At 43.4% G+C, this 17299-nt stretch overlaps 1 protein-coding gene across 2 annotated transcripts; it reads right to left on the reverse strand.

Moving 5' to 3' along the window:
• Positions 1 to 150: 150 nt before the first annotated feature.
• capn12 (calpain 12) lies at positions 151 to 15962 on the reverse strand. Of its 2 annotated transcripts, XM_026192729.2 has the most exons (23): positions 15798 to 15962; positions 15510 to 15726; positions 14605 to 14674; positions 13738 to 13856; positions 9057 to 9190; positions 8767 to 8938; positions 8612 to 8695; positions 7576 to 7661; positions 7403 to 7480; positions 7153 to 7316; positions 6794 to 7062; positions 6696 to 6707; positions 6521 to 6594; positions 4752 to 4874; positions 3784 to 3820; positions 3615 to 3686; positions 3466 to 3511; positions 3104 to 3165; positions 2729 to 2797; positions 2559 to 2637; positions 2027 to 2143; positions 441 to 493; positions 151 to 360 (listed from the first exon to the last, which is right to left on the reverse strand). In XM_026192729.2, the coding sequence occupies exons 1-23, from the start codon at positions 15941 to 15943 to the stop codon at positions 334 to 336; spliced, it is 2310 nt and encodes a 769-aa protein (XP_026048514.1). In that variant the 5' UTR covers positions 15944 to 15962; the 3' UTR covers positions 151 to 333. The 2 variants fall into 2 exon arrangements, with proteins under 2 accessions (XP_026048514.1, XP_080144554.1); XM_080288428.1 differs by lacking the exon at positions 6696 to 6707.
• Positions 15963 to 17299: the final 1337 nt, after the last annotated feature.

Below are 17299 nucleotides of genomic sequence, written 5' to 3' on the forward strand. Positions count from 1 at the left end.
TTTAATTCAATTGTAAGAATTAGAAACATATTTTCTTTTGCCATTTCAAAATCATTTTGACACTTTTATGTTCTGAAAGAGGGAAGTGAGAGCTTTTTAAAACATTTTTTGTCGCTGTTTGACGCAAAAGACAAAAGCACGGAGGATATATCGGTTCTAAAACTGCTTTTATTACATGTGGAGTAACATAACTGGATTTGATTACAAATTGTAGGACTACTCAGTTAAGCAAGAATGCAAGAATACAACAGCACAGCAAGCGAGAGCAGCTTCTCTCATATTTCTCCGGTAGCTCATCGGGGTCCGTGTGGAACAGCTTTTCATGAAACGCCGTCACACTGTCAGAAACTGAAGCAGCCACTGCGGATTGACACGAGCAGAAAATGAAAAGCCTGTTCAGGTCCGGGGTCAGTGCATAACTGAGCATGTTTGATACTCACAGAGTTGATCCCTCTGTCTTTCACCTCCTGGCTGGTCTCAGACTCATACAGAGCTGGGGGAAAAGGGGAGGAGATGACCGCATGTGATATATTTGCAGAGGCTCAACACTCGACTCATCAGAGCCAGATGGTTTTCACTGAGGTGGCCAAGTTGAGACCAAGTACTTACATCAGGGCATCTGGCACGATAGCTGATATCTTGTTTGTTCTTTTTGTTTTTAACTAATTCATTAATTTTTCTATTTATTAAAAATCTCTCTTATTTCATTATACAAGCATGATTGCCATGCGGAGGTACACTTTAAGTTAACTGGGATTTTCTTAATTGAACCATCACTTGATATATAAATAAAAAAGAAGATATTCTAATTTTACTGGACACTTCATCAGGTACACTTTACTTTTACCACGTTGGACCTCTACTTCCTTGACAACCCCTTTAATTTTTTTATGGCCCGAACTCAACAAGGTGCTATTTGTCGGCTGCACATACATGATGTGAATCTCCTGGGCCATCGCATCCCAAAGGCGCTCTATGATTTGAGCTTTATGACATGATGTGTTATCCTTCTAAAAGCAACCATCAGTAGAAAGAGGAGTGAACGACCCTCTTTGAAGTGAGGGGGTGGCTTACAACACCAACTGTCTGCCATTTGTAATAGAGTTTTGACATCCCTTCCCAGACGCCTTAACGCCCACTCAAATCTCGGAGCATTTGTTCTGAGTTAGTCATGTAGTAAGGTGGAGCAAGGTCTCCCAGCGGGTTCACCCGAAACCTTGGCTGATTGTTACCCACACCCGTTTTCACACCTGGATTTGTGGGATTAGGCAGTGGAGCAATAGGCCAAAAATAATGGGTGAAAGCCAACAGCCTAAAAAGTGTGATCGCGATTGAAGAACGTGGCTCAGTGGCTCTGATATATAAGCCTGTCCATGTAGGCTACATATGTTAATGACAGGGTTTTAAGCTGAATTCTAAATTTCTCTGAGAACCAATAAGGAATAGATGTACAATGCAGGATGGATCTATACTTTCATGACGTTTACTCCAAACTGTGACCATACTATCTTAATGTTGCAGCAGAAATCAAGATGCATTAGGCCAGGCAACATTTTTCCAAACTTCTGTCTAGCCTTGTTGAGCCTGTGAGAATTGTAGCCTTAGTTTACAGAGGGGCTCTCAGTGTGGTAACAAGTGGTTATTTAAGTTACTGTCCTGTCATTTTGAAGCGATCTGTCCATTTTCATCTTACCTCTTATATCAACAAGGTATTTTCATGCAGGGAACTGCTGCTCACTGGATATTTTCCCTTTTTTGAACCATTCTCTGTAAACCCTAGAGGTGGTTTTTTTTTTTGGAAACTCTCAGTACATGAACGGTTTCTCAAATACACTACCAGCAAAAATCTTCCCCCATTCTGATGCTCAGTTTGGATTTCAGCAGGTCATCTTGACCGTGTCTACATGCCTGATTGCACTGAGTTGCATTAGTTGTGCACAATAACAGTAATGGATGCGCTAACATAGCACAGTAGAGTGCACATGGATGATAGATGCACACACAAGTGTGTGTTTGTGTGTGTTACCAAAAAGCTTGCGCAGCCTGGTGACACATGACAAAAAGCCGTGGAAGGGCATGTCCAGCTCTCCAGATGTGAACCGCTCAGACAGCAGCTCAACCACCTTGTTATCGCACTGGAATCCTGGAAAACAGGGAAGAGCGAAGGTGTAAACCCAAACTGTGTGTGTGTGTGTGTGTGTACATTTTTAGACATCTTTTTGAGGACAGAAATCTGGCATGTCACTATACTTGTGGTGACCACCAGTCACTTATGGGGACAAAATGCCCGTCCTCACAAGTTTGAAGGCATTTTTGAGGCTCAAAATGCAGTTTTAGTGTCAGGGTTACAATTAGGTTACGGTTAGGTTTAGTCTAAAGGTTAGGCATTCATTTTTGATGGATAGGGGCTAGGGTTAGAGTAAACAACTAGGGAAAGCCTAATGTCAATTAGATGTCCTCACTAAGATATGAAAATGAGTGTGTGTGTGTGTGTGTGTGTGTGTGTGTGTGTGTGTGTGTGTGTGTGTGTGTGTGTGCGCGCGTGTGTGTGTGCATACCAACAGCCTGCAGTGCTGAGCTGAGTTCAAAGCGGCTCATGCTTCCAGAAGAATCCTCATCAAACTGAGAAAAGATGGACTGAAAAACAGAGCAGCATCAGTAACACTGACATGACTCTCATCCGCACACACACACAGACACACACATGTGCGCACAGACTGAGCTGTACCTGCAGATTGCGCACACTGGCCAGCAGGGTTCCTGCTTGCTCACGGCTGAGAGCGCAGCGCCCTTTAGTCTGCCAGCAGAGTTTAAGGACATCTCAACAGTACAGAAGACAGAGAGATAAAGTTATAAGGAAGGAGTGCGATAGTGAACAGCAGGGTGAAACAATGACTCAGCTGCAGAAGTCAGCAAGCGTCTGCCCCGAGGAAGCGTGAAACCAGCAAAGGTCAGTCTGTTTTCTAACAGCTGCAGCTGTAACGTGAAGAACACGAGGACGTGCCTACAGCGCAGACGGTGTCAGCAAGGATCGCAGTGCACCGCAAGCAAAAAGACTGGTATGCGAGTGATGTTAAAGAATAAACTGAGGACAAAAGGATACATCCTCTCCAAAGATGAGCTCTCTGCACGTCTCCAAAGGCAGATGGTAATCTTTCTCAAGAACTGTGATTAGGGAAGAAAGGCACAGATTGATGGAGAGGGAGAAAACAAGGGTTTAAATTGGATCTAGCAGAGGAAAGGTGAAGGTGAGGACAAGTGTCGTCACTTTTCATTACTCAACTGAGTTCAATTTACTTCATCTGACTGTGTATGAGCCTCTGTCTAGACTGGCGACCTCTGTGGCTGCACTGTTCAAACCTATGAAGGAGCTGCTTTGCTCCCATCTGGTGGCCACTGTAGGTATTACACATAAATACAGACACTACTACAACTGACTTCTGGTAATGCAGTGGATGCTCTGACCTGAGTTGAACAGCTTCATGATGTCTTTGACGTTCAGCCTGTCATCCTGCACGCAAGACACAGTTGAGAAACAGTTTTTTTTTTAAAAAAAAGCTTCAAAGCTTTCTTTACTTTGTGAGCCTGAAGTGTTTGAGTGCTATGATTCTTACTAGGCCAGCCTGCTTGTCAAAAGTCATCTCCACTCTCTCTTGATCCTTTGAGGAGACAGGAGCGGTCATCACCTGATAGAAAAACAAAACAAATATAAACATACTACAGCTTTTAGCACCTGTTAGCATCTAGTACTGTAGTGTGTACCGAAGAAGTCTGTGAACTCACTTGTGAGAAGCTGGAGGTGCAGGCAAAGTCTTGAGTCCTGGAACACAGAGGCCATGTCAGATTGTTGTACTTGTAAAAAATCTGGCTGACTCATTTGCACAAAAATAACTGCAGTAAAGCACTAAGATACTTTAGGCTACTTAAGTAGCACTAGCAATACTATAACAATCAGAGGTCCAGCAGTCTAATTTCTCCTTGGTCGAAAGCCAAAAAATGACTCACAATGCATAATGACTGCAAAGCGCCTGCACGCCTGTTATTATCTTATGTAACCTGATAGAAATATAGGTATTCCTGGACTTCGGGGTCTCTACTGTTAATACTCCTGCAGGAAACTTCATCAGTTTTTTTAACTGACTCATTTAAACTGAGCGTGTGCAGATTTAATTGCATAAACACACACCTGAACGCATCAGCGTGGTTGCACAAGGCCTCTAATCTATGACCAGCAATCGTACTTTATTTTTTTTGAGCTGGCCTTTTGTTATGGGATAAAAAGTTTCCCCAAAACCTCTAACATCAGGCAGTGTACAAGAAAACAGTGCATTACTACAAGTACTTCACAGTTTAATTTACATCAGGCTAAAATAGCTTTTTTTTTCCACAGGGTATTGGTATGGTGCCAGCTTGTTTTATAAGCTGCTTGCAGTGTTTTATATTTAACATATAATTCAGCCTCTGATAGGTACAGGGAAGTGTGGGTGACTATGACTGTGCTGTTCAGTGTGAGTGTTGCGGCAGGTGATTCAGGCGTGCAGCTGAGCCCTCGGGAAGTGAGTTTATAATTTGACAGAATATCTATGACGAGTGCAGACGCAGGGAGACGCACACACAGCGGTAATAATTCACACATGCTATCAGAGGTAGTTTTTTTTTCTGTTTTCTGACATCAGACTATGCAGAAAGTTTTTCTTTATCCTTGCTTTGGAATCTTTTGGGGAATGAAAGCTAAATTTCCTCCATCTTACTCGAGAGTGTTTCCAATCTTGGAGAAAGTGCGGACGAAGAACTCTCCAGGGATGTTGGGTCGGTAGGTGGATACCACAATGACGTAAGTACCTGGATCCAGGCGCATCTTTCTCCACACACCTCTGCAGGACAAACAGCATGTTTACTGATTGTAACAAATAAGCTAAACGATTCTATGCACAAAACATGTCACACATACCCTGCTCAAAAACATTAAGTAAAACACAAAGTCAGATAAACTTCCCTGTTGGTCCCTTCTAGGAAGCATAAACCACTGTGAATGTATTTCACCTGCTTTGGAAATCACACAGCGTCTGTCGGAGAGGCAACAACAAGACCATCCCCCGTTCCTGTCACTGTACCTGCACCTGCTTCACATAGCTTCTCCAGAATGGCGCATCCATATTTACTGTTTCTACCAGCACACTCACACAAGTATGGAGGAGATGAGGAGAGCTGGAAAGAACCATAGAACGACATCAAGGCAGCAGCAGTACCAGTATATACTCCTTTTTGTGAAGACAACCAGGAGCTCAACAAAATTATCCCCAGCAGGATGCCCACATCCTGACCAAACTGTCAGAAACAGACTTCATAAGTGTAGTTTCAGGGTCAGACCTCCTTTAACTCTTTCCCCCGATAAAGGCGGCATTTGACAACCTCCATTGTAGGCTTAATGACAAGTTTTGACACCTCAGTATATCATAAATGAAGATATGGTTTGACCACAAGAGGTTTCAGGTTTTTCCAAGAGTCACCTGGCAGAGACCACCACACTCAGTCACTATGTTCTGGCCTGAATATTCATATTTCAAGCAGGCCTGAAATATGACAGAAGCCACTCAGCTCAGAAAAGAGCGTGATGGATTCCTCGTAGTAGTAGAGTGATCAGGACCGGATCAGGACCAGGACGGTCCCGATCAACTAGTCCAGGTAAGAGACACAAATCTGGAGTGGACATGACAAATATCAAAATGTGAAGAGGCAACGAGACCAGTGGTGCTCTCCGGTGAACTGGTCTGGAGCACAGGCATTCTGGTAGTGCTTCTGTTCCTCAATGCACCATCAAGCAGATACCAGTCCCGGGGCTGGTTGATGCCCATCTATGGACATGTCGGTCTCTCCTCATCGTTTGGTATTCCTCCACACTCTTGATGTGCCATCATTGAGTATCTGTGCAAGCTGAATGCGCTGCAGGTACTATATCATGTTACCAGTCGTGACAAAGACACTAGCAAAAAGCAAACCTGGAGAAAATCACTCAGGAGGGATGAGGAGAGAGCAATGGTCATCACCTTCAAAGTAATTTTGAATGTTGTCCTGTTGCCTCTCCAGTGCATCTGCTGTCATTTTCATTTGCTCCAAAGCAGGTGAAAGGGAATGGTTTCTGTTTCCTGACTGGACAGACCGATCTCCCTTAAGTTTAACTAACTGTGTGTTACACTTTAATAATCGAGTCTTCCCTTAACGGTTTTGAGCATATGATACAGACTGTAGCTGCTCTGGCTGACTGATTTTCTGTTGTTGTTTTTTTTAAATCTCTTTTCTGTTCAAAGTTAGCAAGAACTCAGCAAAAGATGACAAAATTCTCTTACATAAAAATTGACTTCAGAGTTAGCTCAGGTATTACTCAAAATTACGACTAAAAGTGTCTCAAACATTCACCACAGCATAAGGATCTGCAGCTGTTGGGATCATCGTGTGAACGCGTAGCTCTCTTTGTGTTTGAAAGAGCAACATGCAGTCTCTTCATAGTTTCATCTTATACCTTTGACCTTTGTACTTCCCAGAACGACACGCTGGGCGATTCTTCATAAAGAAGCTGCGGTCCAGACAAGTGTTCTGCAGTTATGTGAAAAAAAAAAAACAGTTACTGAGAAATGAAAATAGTTCTCATGTTAATTTGATTTTATATAAATTATTGATAATTGGTAGATATTCACCTCAGAAGGAACCTGGAAAAAACAAAGAATGAGTCACATGAGTGTGTCAAGAAAAAGAGTTAAGATGCTGAAACGTTAAAGCTGGATAAATATAGCACCTTATAGATGTGAAAGGCGATGTGCAGGAAGTTGAGTTTATCCCTCTGCCTTCGGTTTTTCTGCAGCAGCTCCACCAGCACCGTGCAACGTTTGACTTTCTGCTTCTGCTTCTCGGCTCTCTTCTTCGGATCTGGGGTCACAGTCGGATCTTCCATTTCATCATCGCCATCCTCGCCATCGTCCCCCACGTCGTCGTCATCGTCCTCATCCTCATTCTCGTCCTTCTCTTTGAGGACCAGCGTATACTGGGGATTTTTCCAGAATGTTTCTGGGGGGAAAAAGCAGAGACAGCAACATCTGGCAACAGAAAGGATCCCAGTAAAGCTTGAATGAACAGTGATCCAGATTTGAACCGTACTGTTATATTTGCGGCTACCGCCAGCAGAACTCCCCGGCAGCCAGCAGCCTTCGTGTTCGGTGATGGCCCAGCTGGCAGGTGTGCTTTCTTCATCATAAGAGTCTGGATTGACGCTGCAGAGCTCCACAACATCAAAGAGGTTGGAGAAGTCCTCGGCACTGATCCTAACAGAGACGGCTACTCGCATCAGAGCTCTTAAAGCCACAAGAGATTTATTCACTGGTTTAAGTTTTATGTTTCTTCTTCTTACCAGAACTCTCCGTCTTCAACGCATTTCACCTCGATCCTTTCCTTCTCTGTCGGGTCCACGTTCTCCCACTCTTTCCCCCTGCAGTCACGCACACGCAGAGACAAACTCGACATCCGTGGATGTTCTGTAAACTGCGAGTGGGTGTGCTCTCTTTGTGTAACATGCACACTCACTTGTCACTCCAGGGTCCGCAATATTCGATAAAACCCCAGGGGTTTCTCAGCCTCAGCAGCAAAATCTCATCTGATGGTTTTGTCAACTAAAATTTAAACAACAACAACAAAAAAGAAGCTTATAAAACACACATGAAGTCTTATTTTGAAAGGATAATTTTTCACTATGTTGTTATTTACATCAAGATTCGAGAAAAAGTCTTAAAATGTATAATTCCATGAAAAAAATGATCAGACTATGAAAGTGCTGTGTAAGATCTAGTCTGTTTACAAGAACAGATCATAGTAGACTGACAGACATTAAATTACAATAAAGTTGATTGTTCTGTAATCAGTCCCATTTGTTTGTCTGTCTGCTTGTTAGCAGTCTAGCATCCACAGTTTTCAAGATATCGTTTTTAAATTTTGTGTGATGGTAGATACCAATAACAGCTTGAGTTGATTTAATTTAGGTGAAAATCAATAAAAAATTTATATTACCCACAATTTTGGAGGATCGTCTTCAAACTTCGCAATATTCTAGGCCTTGAGGGACATGAATACCAAGGTTGGCTAAGCATTTGAGTTCGACCTTCACTGTTAGCACCCAAGATCAAAGTTGACCTTGAGAAAAATTTCAAGAAACCATATCGAGTAACATATCGTATGAAAGGACATGGAGAGAGCTGTACAACAACCTTTTTATGTTTTCAATACGACGCCCTGCGACGTCTCGGTGACGCCAGCATCAGCATGTTGTAATAAAAACATCATAAAACATTAAAGTTTTTGTTTAGCCCTTGGAGGTAGTTGCGCTCTCTGAGTGCTCTCGTTCACCTTGATCTGTTTTTTAATTTGACGCAAGATTAGACGACGGATTATGAGTCAATTACATTCCAAGATAGGATGAAATCCAGTCAAGTTACAATAAGGAGACATGAAATATAAATGAGATTACATTTATTGTCACAATAAATTTCATCAGCTTAGAATAAAATGATATAATGTGAGATAGCGTGAAAATTGTGCTCACTAATGAGACTCATCTTCGTGATACCTTGTCAGCGTCAGTTATGGCGTAGGCATGGCCCTTTATCAGCCCCTCTCCTGTCACCTTGCCGATATCTGAGGCGCTCTTGGCCTGTGAAGACAAACACAGGTTAACATCCACGTGCGTGAGTGTCAACATCTGGAGTTTGGGGCTGAGTGTACCTGGATGAAGCAGCTGAGCAGGCTCCCTCGCGACAGAGCAGCAGCCAAGGACCTCCAGAGGACTCGAGGGGTACGAGAAGAGATCTCCAGCGAGCGGGCGATGCCTCCAGTGAAGTCCTCCATCCCCTCTGAAATGTTGCCTCCCTTCAGGCTCCCGTAAGATCCGATTAACCTACATATGGGAGGTGAGAAAAGTGGCTATCTCTGTTAGCGACATAACACAGACAGAAAAGGAGTGGGTGATCTCAGACATTACAACCCAGAAACATATGCTGGTTGTGGAAACTGACTTGGCATAGGCCTTTTCCACCAGGGCGCTCCAAAACTCATTGCGGGTGCGAGAGTAGCTGAAGAGCAGACGGCCTTCGCGTACTGGCAGCCTGTCATCCACAACCACCTCCACCCACTCACCATACTGCCAGAACTGCACAGAGGGAGGGAGAGAGAGAGAGAGAGACGGCGACAGAAGAGGGAGACGTGAGAAGAGAGGAGGAGAGGATGTAATGAGTAAGGAGGAACTGTAATGAGGAGGAAAACTGAATGAGAACCTGAACATTAGAATCAACTGATTTCTTTTGGCCAGCTGGGGGCAGCAGAAACAAACTATGAGCGATGCACAACACCCTCACCTTTAGACTGCAGTTTGTCTGTGTCAGGCTGACCTCACTGAGTGAAAGGCTCCATACTACCGTATTCTGTCTCCATGTAATCTCTCATGTTGATGTGCGAGTCATTTTTTATTACACAGTGTTCTGAGATGGAAAACTAGTCTATGTAAATACTCTAGGCTTACCGTCCCTCTGTGTAAAACAACATGCATGCTCTGCACTTTTGTTTGACCTTTTTGCAACAGAAAACAAACCTCACAAAGAGAACTTGGCAAAGTTCAGATTTCCAAAGCAATTTGTGATCATATTCAGAAGATAAGTTAGCTTTGATACTTCTGGTGACGCATTAGACCCAGAGTATTTCTAGAGAAAGTCTGAATATTGGAAACTTTTTTTTTTTTAATAATGAGAGATAAACTGACTTTTATTCTTCTGAGTTTAATTTCAGTTAGTTTGCAGAACAAAATAAAAATTGTTTCAGTTTGGTTTTATTGTTTTAAAAATGTTTAGCTTTAGCTTGGTTTTCGCTAGTCTTAGCATGTCTCCACAGTGTAGTTACCTGTTTGGCTAACTTGCAAATAGTCCTGTCCTGACACCACCCCAAATCCCTTTGGGGGATCAGTCTCATCTGGGTGGCTGTTTTGTCTAAATTTTAACTTATTAAGCATATTGGTTAGTAATTCAGTTAGCTTTCAGTCTTATCTTAATTTGCATTTCAGGTAACTGAAATGCAAGCAGTGTGGTGGTACAGTGGTTAGTAGCACTGTTGTCTCACAGCAAATAGGTCATGGGTTTCAATCCACTGGCCAGAATTTGGGTGTTGTCCATGTCCCCTTGGTTATTCCAGTTTCCTCCCAGAGTCAAAAAACGTGCACGTTCGGTTAACTAGTGAAAAACTGTAGGCGTGAATATTTGTCTGCCTCTCTGTGGTAGCCTTGTGATATGTCGGTGGCCTGTTGAGGCCACCCTGCCGTTCACACATGTAAGATCTGCTCCCCACAATACCCTGAATTAGCAGGCTGAAGAAAATCGATGAATAACTGAAATGTTTCAGTTAGTAGTTTAGTTTTTGTCAGCTACCAGTCAGTTTACGTCCAAGTAACCCTGGGAGCCGAGCAGACTGCTTTAAACACAAAGGAGATGACCAAAGACCAGTGTAAGATTATTCTGAACTGTTGCAACGACTAAATTAACTCGTGCAACAAATTTAGGAAGACTCAGCGTACCTGAATCAATGACAGGTTCATAGAGAGAAGAAAAATATAATAATAATACAATATAATCTCTGTGAAAGCACACTGTCCCGCACAACATTACTTTTTTTTTTTTTTACAATGTTTCGATTAACGTGACCTTTGTCAGTTACAGAGAAAAATTAATGATTGATGATTAAATTAAGTAATGGAAAGCACTTTAAACTGGTGTGTTGTTGCCTGTAGATAAGATCGTCTTGTCTCAATTAATGCTATAATTTAATATTATGCCTTCAACAATCAGGGGACTTATCAGCTGTCCAGATATGAAGCTTCAAAAGGTTTATAAAGGAGAATTTAAAAACAACAGCTCTTCAGGTCGTTACTGGTCATGGCTCGAGGTGTGTACCATACTGTTAACGGTGTGTACACAACAGTAGCTGAAAGCAGGCTTACACTGGTCGTTCATGGCTGGTGTGTGTGTGTGTGTACAGGTGTCCCGGGGGAGTCACTACCTGCATGTCTGAACTGCTCTCCAATTACTCTGACAGAGCAGAATCAGTTTCCAGTCCTTCCGTCCTGCTTGTTCAGTCACGCCACATTCTCCACGGCAGTCTCTAAAGGTCCAGAGCTTCGAGCCAAAACAATCACTTCCCGATGTGTCTGCTTTTGCAAGATTCACGTGTCTATGAAATTGGTATTTTATTGATCTGAGCAAGTTAGAGCCAGAGAATAAGTGTTGAACTCTCCAGATAAGAATCACCAGTTCTAATGAGCTGATAAAGATTTGGGTTTATGTTTGTTTCCCTCAAGCTGGGAGGCCTTTGTGCAGAAATGACTCCAGGATGAGTTGATACGTGTCTTAGCTGCCTTCAATAAATACCAGAGCCGTGGCACAGCAGCTTACCAAAAAGACAACTCACAGAAAACATTTCAAAGGATAGAGCCAAATCAGATAAAATATAAATTAGTTCAGGCGATCTGTCCTTAAATTTAAGGGGCGTCTAAATATAATTATGTTTGTGGAGGCCTCACATTCGTCAGAATAAATGGCTCTTCAAAGGCGCTCAAGCAGGACCAGACAAAAAGCTTTTAGTCTCGTGTTATGTTGTGCAAAACGATATGTGACCACAAACTTTGGCAAGAACAACCAGCAGATGAACTAGCTCGAGGGCCACAGACTGATGTGTTTTGTGTACATCTATGCTGAAATATGACCTAAGTTTTTGTGTGTAATGATTTAATAAAAAAAACTCGGGGAAACACTTTAATTGACACTTTTGGCTCCAGATTTGGCTGAATGCGTGATCGTGTCTTCAAATAAAGCAACTTGATACAGCGCTGGGCCTGCAAATCTGCAAATTTAAGTCAAATCTGTGCTGTCAACAACACAAGCTGTATGCAAAAACGGACGTACTCACTGTTGCCTAATGATTAGTTGAGTCCTGTCAGCTTTGAGCTGCTCGATTACCCTCATGCTGTTTTATGAACAGACATGAGAAACCTCTGCATGATTATACTAAAGTCCCCGGCCAACTTCGGGTCGGGGACAAGTTCCTGACAAGTGGAGGAGTTTAAGTATCTCGGGGTCTTTTTCACGAGTGACGGGAGAAGGGAACCAGAGATAGTAGATGGAGTCGTGCTGGTCCATCATGGTGAAGAGAGAGCTGAGCGTAAAAGCGATGCTCTCAATTTGCAGTCTACGTCCCGACCCTCACCTATGGTCACAAGCTGTGGGTAGTGACCAAAAAAACAAGATCGCAGATACAAGCACACAAATGTGCTTCCTCCAATGAGTGGCTGGCGTCTCCCTTAGAGATAGGCTGAGAAGTTCAGCCATCAGGTGGGGCTCAGAGTAGAGCCGCTGGTCCTCCACATTGCAAGAAGCCAGTTGAGGTGGTTTGAGCATCTAACAAGGATGCCTCCTGGGCGATTCCGGGTATGTCCCACCAGGAGTAGGCCCCCAGGCAAACCCAGGGCACGGTGTAGAGATTATATCTCTCGGCTGGCCTGGGAACGCCTTGGTGTTCCCCCGGACAAGCTGGAGGAGGTGGCTTTGAAGAAGGAGGTCTGGGTTTCTCTACTTAGGCTGCTGCCCCCATGACCCGGCCCCAGATAAGTGGAGATAAAGCATACTCTGTTCGATGAGTGTCCATAACTTACAAAATGAGCTTCATGTTGTATGAAATATGACTTAAAACTGCAGTAATCCACGTTCACCTGTACTCAGAGAAACTTTTCACCAGTCTGAGCCACGTCTTCAGTTCCCAGTACAAACACGTAATGACCAAAACCAGCAGCACTGACTAACAATGGCCCGTGAGGTTAGTTTCATGGTTGTTAATATGCAAATTTTCATGGCCGTTGTTTAACGCCTGTGAATACCACTCACAGAGAGTTCCTCTCTCCACTATGTGCACATCCTCACTGAAGGAGTGGCCACTGGCCTGCAGGTGTAAACAGACTGTTGAGTACTGACCTGATGGGGCAGCTCTTCTGTGCCCTGCCGGAGGTTGTTTGGCTTCCACAAAATATAATTCATAGCGATCGTCTTGGCATTTAATTGCAAAAATTATATTAGTCTGTTTGTTTTGAGCGACCTAATACTTGGGGTGGACCCGTTTTTGGCGTGGGGATTTGAGGTTTGAATGCCACAGAGACACAGTGTTTTGAAAAGATGCATCTCAGCTATTCTGATGCTCCTGACACATAAGGCATCACCAAAGGCTTTTGCTTAGGGAGCAGTGAGCTTTCTTCTTTGGGTGCTTTCACAGCGCTCACAAAAGTTCAGCCACAATAAACCAAATTTAATCAGGGTCTCTTTGACATGATGTTCTTCCTGCTGCTTCCCTGGTTGCTGTGTCTGTGGGGATGGTGTTCGCTCTGTGTTGTAACTCCCTGATGTAATGCCCAGTTTGTGCTCCAGTGGATGATGAGAGTCAAACCTTAAATCAGTATACGCTGGTTTACAGTCCACATCGACCTTAAAATGTCCCGCATTACTGATGGTAATTGCACAGACCAAGAAAGCTAGCCTTCCGTAATAGCATGGCAAATAGGCCTCCTTTGAATTGTCTGTGGGCAATTTGCATTGAGGATAATATAGATGCTGTTTTGGGGGAAAGAGTGAGCATTGTTTCTCATTAGTAAGAAAAAGAGTCTGGTCTTACCTTGAAATGGAAGATCCCTGCGTAACGGTCGCTCAGACTTTGGTTTGGTGGCACCACCTTCATAAAGAGCGAGGGGTGCGCGGTCAGGCAGGACAGGGCAGCCAGCAGCCAGCAGTTACCTGATAAACAGGAAGAAGAGTGTGACGAGTTTAAAGGTGATCACTTTTTATATTTATTAAGTATTTCAGAGGGTGGTGGTCTCCCGCATTCATGTTAGGTAGACTGGCAGCTCTCCATCACACATGTAATCAACCACATTCTTCTCCAGCAGCCAACATCTGTTCTGTGTTGCAGATGTTGCAGTAACCGTTAGCATCTGTGTAAATCATGGAAAAACACAGACTGAGATTTAGCTTAAAAGGAAACCCAAAACGTAGACATGGAGACAGAGGCAGGCGGAGGAGGAGGGGGAATTGATCTGTGCCAGTGACATGCTCGCACACATCCGACGACACAAATCATCAATGAAGAAATCCCAGAGGTGGAGGACGAGTTTGCTGTTTTGCAGAAAACAGCCGTATAATTCATCAAAATTGGAAACAGACTGAGAAACGCATATTTTAGCTGATGCTGCAGGCTAATAAAGCTGCAGCTCGATGGGGTAACGACCCCCAGCAGATTTAGGATTTGATGACCACAAAGAGACACGACTCTTTTCCCTCTGGCTGCACATTAGATGTTTTGGTCCCTCTGAGCCTGTTTGTCCCCGTTGTACAGCTACTTCAATCGCCTGTATCCATTTAACTGGGTGTTGTGCAATCCCAGTTTGAGACATTTCAACATGACTGGTTTCATCACTCAATCCCTGTGGATTGATAATAAACAGCTGGCAGATAAAAAGATTGTTCTTGTTCCAGATGTACTCACCAAGTTGGCCCTGACAGATATCAGTGGTTGCAGTCGTGTCCTCGACAAACACAGCATTCTTACTGATTTCCTACAGAAACAGAACAAAAAGAGCACAATTTACAAGCTCTGCTGTTATAACCATGAATGTTTTACCTCCTGCGATCCCCACGTCCTCTTTAAGAAGCCATTAAACTTTGACTTTCCTACACTAATTCTACCGGAGAGTTTCCGACTCTGTCATAAACTCATTGTGGCCATGACAGGACATTTTTCAGATGGTGCCTAGTTCTTATATTTGTTTTTTGTGCTCAAATCTTAATTTCTGTGAGGAAGATGGTGGTGATATGTTTAGAATAACAAACAATATATAGAATAACTTCACTGATTGACCATTTAAGAACATTTTAATTGAAAACACCAAGTTATGTGACATTTTACAGAATCATTTATGTGGCCCTGTTTTACAAGGATTTCCCTGGAAAATATATATATTTTTAAATTACTTTTGAAGTCCAAACCTCTTTTTCTTTGTTCATGTACTTGGTTAGTTTGTGACTTGGTGTCAATATAAAACTAGATTAAGGATATGTGAATGGACATTGGGCTCTTTTCTTGATGATTTGTATAACCTTTTCCAGTTCTCCCTCACTTCGTTCTTTCTCAACTCCTTCTTCTCAAGGTTTTTCCACACCTGTGACACACCTGGTTAAATCTGTTTACACCCACATCAGCGCTGCTGAGAGCTCATGTGCAGAATGTGGGGGGAACATTTAGAAACACATACCTGAAAAACAGAGAAACTTTCTTTAACTCCAGAGTTTTTGTTTGAATCATGCTAAATAAGCCCACGAACACCTAAACCTCCGCAAAACCGCTGGCTCTTTATGCGCATGCACAACATGTCAGTGGTCAAACTTTCGCACCTTGGGTCTCTTCCATTGAATAGCCTTTTTAGGGTCCGGGTCTTCCGGTGTTCCGATGGACTTCTGCTCCGCTGGAAAGGTTGGATCAGAGAACAGCACGCCGGACTTCAGACACTCTGCCTGGAGAGTTTCAAAGTCCTGGTCCTTGAACTTGATCGGGTTCTCAGTGGAGCCCAGAGGAGCCTCGTTGTTGGTCGCCATCGTGTCAGTGGGTGCGCTGTCAGAAAAATGCTATCAGATGCTAAATGTGAGAGCTTAAATACAGTAAAAGAAAAAGCGCACACCCACCGGATCAGGCGAGGGCTGCTGGAGCGCCTCCCCGGCTCTGCCCAGCCTGGAAAGGTATGCGGGGCGCCCGGGGGACCTTCGATGCGGGAGTCGGAGTAATAACACGGTGCCAGGGGCGCCTTTGATCTCTGGAGTTTATTGTCCATCGTGCTGAGAGTGCAGACAGATGCGAAAAGGGATACGAAAAGCGGTCTGTGCAGGGACTCAGCAAGTGCCACAAAACTTCACTAAAAACTATGAAGAAACTTCAAATCTTTAAAAGTTTCTGTTTGCTTTTTGTAAAACATCCAGAACTGTGACTGCAGCACGTTTATGTTCGCGTGCGTGCAGGAAGCTTCTTTCCAGTGAGACCCAAAACACCAACAGGAATCATTTTAAACCTCTAATAAGGACGTTTGGATTTGCCAGCATGTTATTCATGCATGCCGAGAAAACCCCAGTCAGTTCTCCAACGCCAGCGCTAGGTGGCAGTGCACTCCAGTGGACGACGCACCACAGATCACTGCGGGACTCATGGTGACAGCTGATTTACTCACTGAAAGCTCTCTAAACGCGATATATAAGAGGATTGGCAAATTGAAAGAAAACCCCCGATCTTTGACCTCTCGCAGTGAGAAGATCTGCAGCAGCTCTGAGCTGCTTCCTCTCATGATGAAACATTTCAGCTGTGATGGCAGTAGTGACTTCTTCCAGGATGAAAACCCAGCTGATCACCTTTGGGCCTGCGGGAGAGTTTATGCTGCGCTTTCATCATCAAATACCAAAAAATGTGAGAACATCCCCGTGGAAGAGTGATCCTCTGTGGAGATCAGGGTGAATGAAGAGAGAGCCCCTAAGCTGCTCTGGTGCCACATGCTGATTGATTTCTGTTGGCTTTTCCTTTAATTTGACACTGCTTTATATAGTGCACTGTACTGTTTTTATTTAAAACAACAAAACTAAAGGCGACATAAGGGAATAAAAGGCAATATTATAGTTCTTTCAACAGCCTGCACTTAAACATTTATGTCCATATTGTCTGTTTGTCTGTTCTGTTGTGTGTAGACAAAGAAAATAAAGCTGATTTTGATCCTGATTTATATAAAGTGTAAAAACTCCCTGTCAATTAAAGACTTCATGCATTGATGCAAACACATAAAAAAGACAGACTTGTTACTCCATTCATCTGGAGGATGTGCTCCAGGAGGGATCAAGGAAGCAAACAAACCACTGAACTAAAGTGATGTTTCTCCTGTTTCTAGAACATAAATATGAGACATTTCCATGTATAATCACATGTTTGCCTTTTATCTGCACAAATCTTCCTTTAGAGGAACTTTTATGACACTGAAACTGAGGTGGAACAAAAATAATCCAGCCTGCTTCACAGAAAATTGAATTGAAATCCTGACCTAAATGTCTTGAGATGCTGCCTCACCCATATGGACCCTTTTAAGCGGTATCCGGACAGGGGTGCTTTGGTTTGGCCTCCCTTTTTGTGATATGGCCTCTGAATCTGAAGT

The sequence above is a fragment of the Astatotilapia calliptera genome, chromosome 14 (assembly GCF_964374335.1).
Source record: "Astatotilapia calliptera chromosome 14, fAstCal68.1, whole genome shotgun sequence".
In the NCBI taxonomy this organism is placed as follows: Eukaryota; Metazoa; Chordata; class Actinopteri; order Cichliformes; family Cichlidae; genus Astatotilapia; species Astatotilapia calliptera.

Bases quoted from the DNA above. Each gene is read 5' to 3' on its own strand.
- capn12 (XM_026192729.2), bottom strand. From the start codon at position 15,943: ATGGACAATAAACTCCAGAGATCAAAGGCGCCCCTGGCACCGTGTTAT. The intron at 13,857-14,604 runs GTGAGTACATCT...CCTGTTTATCAG, and splicing joins TATCTGTCAGGGCCAACTTG to GTAACTGCTGGCTGCTGGCT. The intron at 494-2,026 runs GTAACACACACA...CTTTTCCCCCAG, and splicing joins CAGGCTGCGCAAGCTTTTTG to CTCTGTATGAGTCTGAGACC.